Source organism: Elephantulus edwardii, unplaced genomic scaffold (genome assembly GCF_000299155.1).
Source record: "Elephantulus edwardii isolate Elephantulus edwardi_28Jun2011 unplaced genomic scaffold, EleEdw1.0 scaffold00130, whole genome shotgun sequence".
Classification (NCBI taxonomy): domain Eukaryota; kingdom Metazoa; phylum Chordata; class Mammalia; order Macroscelidea; family Macroscelididae; genus Elephantulus; species Elephantulus edwardii.
In genome coordinates this window covers 2,647,315-2,650,652 of record NW_006399880.1, presented here as the reverse complement: position 1 = coordinate 2,650,652, position 3,338 = coordinate 2,647,315, and the positions used below count along the sequence as shown (strand labels likewise).

Sequence of the window (3,338 nt, the reverse complement as noted above, 5' to 3'; positions counted from 1 at the left end):
CATACATACATATATACACTATATATACACATACATACATATATACACTATATATACACATACATACATATATACACATACATACATATATACACATACACGTGTGTGTGTGTGTGTGTGTGTGTGTGTTGTTAGTGATGTCTACCTCCAAACTCCGGGATGGTTCATTTTAAGCCTAGCAGCATGGGGAAACTGCCCAGTGTCCTTTTTAGGGGACCTTATACCTTTTGCTCCCAGTCCCACAAGGATTCAGTGTATTTTTACATGTATTCAAACCTCACTGATGTTGAATCAGAACGGATTCATTGTTGAGCCCACCCCTGGAGTGTTTTCAAGAGGCTATAAATTGCACAGGAGAAGATTGCCCACCTTTCTCTGAAAAAGGAACTGATAGACTTGAACCACTATGTATAGCGGCATAGCCTTTGGGTTAACAGCACACCTTTCTACAGACTAGAGCCCCCTTTATCTGTATTAGCAGCAAGCTGTTGGATCCCCTTGAAGGGCCACAGGCACGTTATTTGCCCAGTGCCACTCAGCCATTGTGTGGGAGTAACAATAGACTAAGCCTCAAAGGGCCATATTAAGTAATTTGCTGCACCACAAAGAGGTAGGAAACAAGTATGGCAGTGCAGAGCAGTGCCGTGTTTTATAACCTCAGAGCGAGTTCACCAAAGCCACAATGCCCACCTCATGCTGGCACAAAGTTCAGTGAGGGAATGCGCCTCTTGGGGACAATGACCCAGCTTCCTTTTGTGTTTCCATTTGCCAGTGGGACTCACTCCCTGCTTGGGCATCAAGAGGACAGTGAGGAGGTGACCATGGCAACCTGGCAAGGGGGCTGGAGCTGAGAGGGGCTTTCATCTAGTCCAAATTTAGCAATAGTAGAATTTTAAATTTTGAACAGGTGATAAGTTCATGGATTTCAAAAATCTACAGTTCCATAAATTATCTTTTTTAAAGAATTATCTCTACTCTCTGTAGTTAAAGACCCTGTCCTTGTTTACTCCATTTCCTAATGGATAACCATGTGTATGCTTCCAGTCTTCTTTCTGGTAACTAGCATCTCTAAAACATCTGAGCCAAACTCTCTTCTAGGCAATGTTCTAATGCATGTAATAAGCTCATTCAGTCTTCACCACACTGCAGGTTCCATGCTGTTATTTCTCCTATTTTATAGTGCAGGAAGCTAACGGCCAGAGGGGTAGCACAACTCGCCCAAGTTCACTCTAAAGCCAATGTGCTAAGTCACCTACTTCTCTGTTAAACACAAAGGCACAGACCGTCTTTCAAAGCATTCTGTGCTGAGAGTAGGAATTCCTAGGGGGCTGCAAATGGTTAAGTACTTACTGGCTTAACAGGCAAGGAGTTGCTCTGCCAACCTAAAGACCGGCAGATCAAATTTATGGGAGACAATGGTCCATCTCCTTCATGTCATTTACAGCCTGGAGAAGGGTCAGTTATGAGATCTTCCAACTGGACGGCACATAACAACTAACTAACTGAAAGGCTTGGATGCACCTAAAAGGCACCTTGGAAGGTCTGGGGTTATTGGCTAAAAGGTCACAGCCTTTAAAACACATGGGTCAACATGAGTCGGAATCGCTTCACCTTCTCTGCTCTCTCCCCAGGATCGCCGCGAGAACCTGCCCACCTCCCCACCCTGGACACCCGGCGCCTCCCGGCCCCCCAGCAGCCTGGACGGCTGGGTGAGCCCAGGGCCGTGGGAGCCTGGCCGTGGGAGCAGCATGAGTAGCCCCCCGCCGTTGCCGCCTCCGCCGCCCATGTCCCCCTCGTGGAGCGAGCGTTCCATATCCCCACTGCGACCCGAGCCGGAGACGCGGCCACCCAGTCGCCAGCTGCAGGCGCTACTGGCGCGAAACATCATCAATGCGGCCCGGCGCAAAAGCGCCTCCCCGCGGCCCGCGGGCGCCGAGAGCCTGCGGCCCTTCTCCCCGCCGCAGGCGCCGCCGGCGCCGCCGCCGCCACCACCACCACCACCACCACCACCACCGCCGCCGCGCATGCGCTCGCCGCAGCCGGCGCGTCTGAGCTCGGTGGCCGCGCCAGGGGCCACGTTCGCGCCCATCCCGCGGAGCCAGCTGCCCGCCAGGCCCTCGCCTTGCGCCAGCCCCCGGAGCCCGCTGCCAGCGCCGCCCAGGCCCTTCCCCTACCGCCGTTCGCCCACGGACTCCGACGTGTCCCTTGACTCCGAGGACTCCGGAGCCAAGTCTCCAGGCATCCTTGGCTACAACATCTGCCCCCGCGGGTGGAACGGCAGCCTGAGGCTCAAGCGCGGCAGTCTCCCTGCCGAGGCCTCTTGCACCACATAAATCCAGCTCTCCCATCTCCTCCCCAGGATCAGGGCCCAAAGAAGAGCCGTGGGGCCTGAGGGACCTCAGCACCTCCTTCTCAGGGGTCTGGTTTCTTTGCACAGCTCCAGAGATTAGGGGAGAGGAAAGGGAAGAGAGTCCCGAGGGTTTAGGACCCAAACTTGAGTCCTAGCCCTTTTCTCTGTCATCCAGTCGTTCTGTGACCTTGAACAAGACCCTCTCAGCCCTCAGCTTTCCCATCTGTTTAATGGGGCTTTGGCCAAGGCACTCTTCAAATGTCTAAATCCCTCCCCCCATCAATATACACTACATAATAGTGCCTTAGAAGAGACAAGACATTGTGTGTATGGACCTGAAACTTGCTGCATTCCAAGGTTCTAGAGCATTGCTTTGTCGTCTCCTGACTTTGCTCTGGAGCCTGACAAATGAGGGGTGTATTCAGAAGATCCTAGGCGCATGTCCCCTGCTCAGGTTCTGGCATGACCACCCAGCTCCTGGCACCAAGTTCCAGGCAGGAGCAGCTGTTTTCCATCCTTTCCCAGACCAGCTCTATTTTTACCACGATGACCTTTAAAAAAGCCTCCTGGGCCAGCTCAAGGTGCCCGCTGGCCCTTTGAGGAGAAGTAGAAAGATTCCCTCAGACTCTGCTCATGCTTTTTTTCTTTTCCACCGCAACTCGGGCATCTTACCTAAAACCAAGGATCTGGTCCTCCTGCTCTCTACAGTCCCTCCAACCTCTCCCTTGTAGACCTTATCCTGGCAGGTTTTGGGCTTAAAGCTAAGCCAGGGAGAGAAAGACAAGGAGCCACCCGGTGCCTTACCTGTGTGGCTGAATCTAGGGCTATCCATTTGGAAGGAGAAAGAGAACCGTTCCAGCCGTGGCCAAGATGCAATTAGAGGGAATGCCAGTAGGGGGTGGGGGTATTTAGCTCAGATGACCCCTAAGGCAGACTCAAGTGAAAAACCTCTGTTCAATCTGTTGAAACCCATTCAGAAATGACCTTC

The 3,338-nt window shown here is 52.5% G+C and overlaps 1 protein-coding gene across 1 annotated transcript in view; it reads left to right on the top strand.

Annotated features, from left to right (window-relative positions):
• Positions 1–2,333, top strand: part of SYNPO (synaptopodin) — a 49,304-nt gene extending 46,971 nt beyond the window's left edge. The window contains exon 2 of the mRNA XM_006893689.1: positions 1,632–2,333. Coding sequence (XP_006893751.1) covers positions 1,632–2,333 — 702 coding nt within the window. The remainder of the gene's footprint in view (positions 1–1,631) is intronic.
• Positions 2,334–3,338: the final 1,005 nt, after the last annotated feature.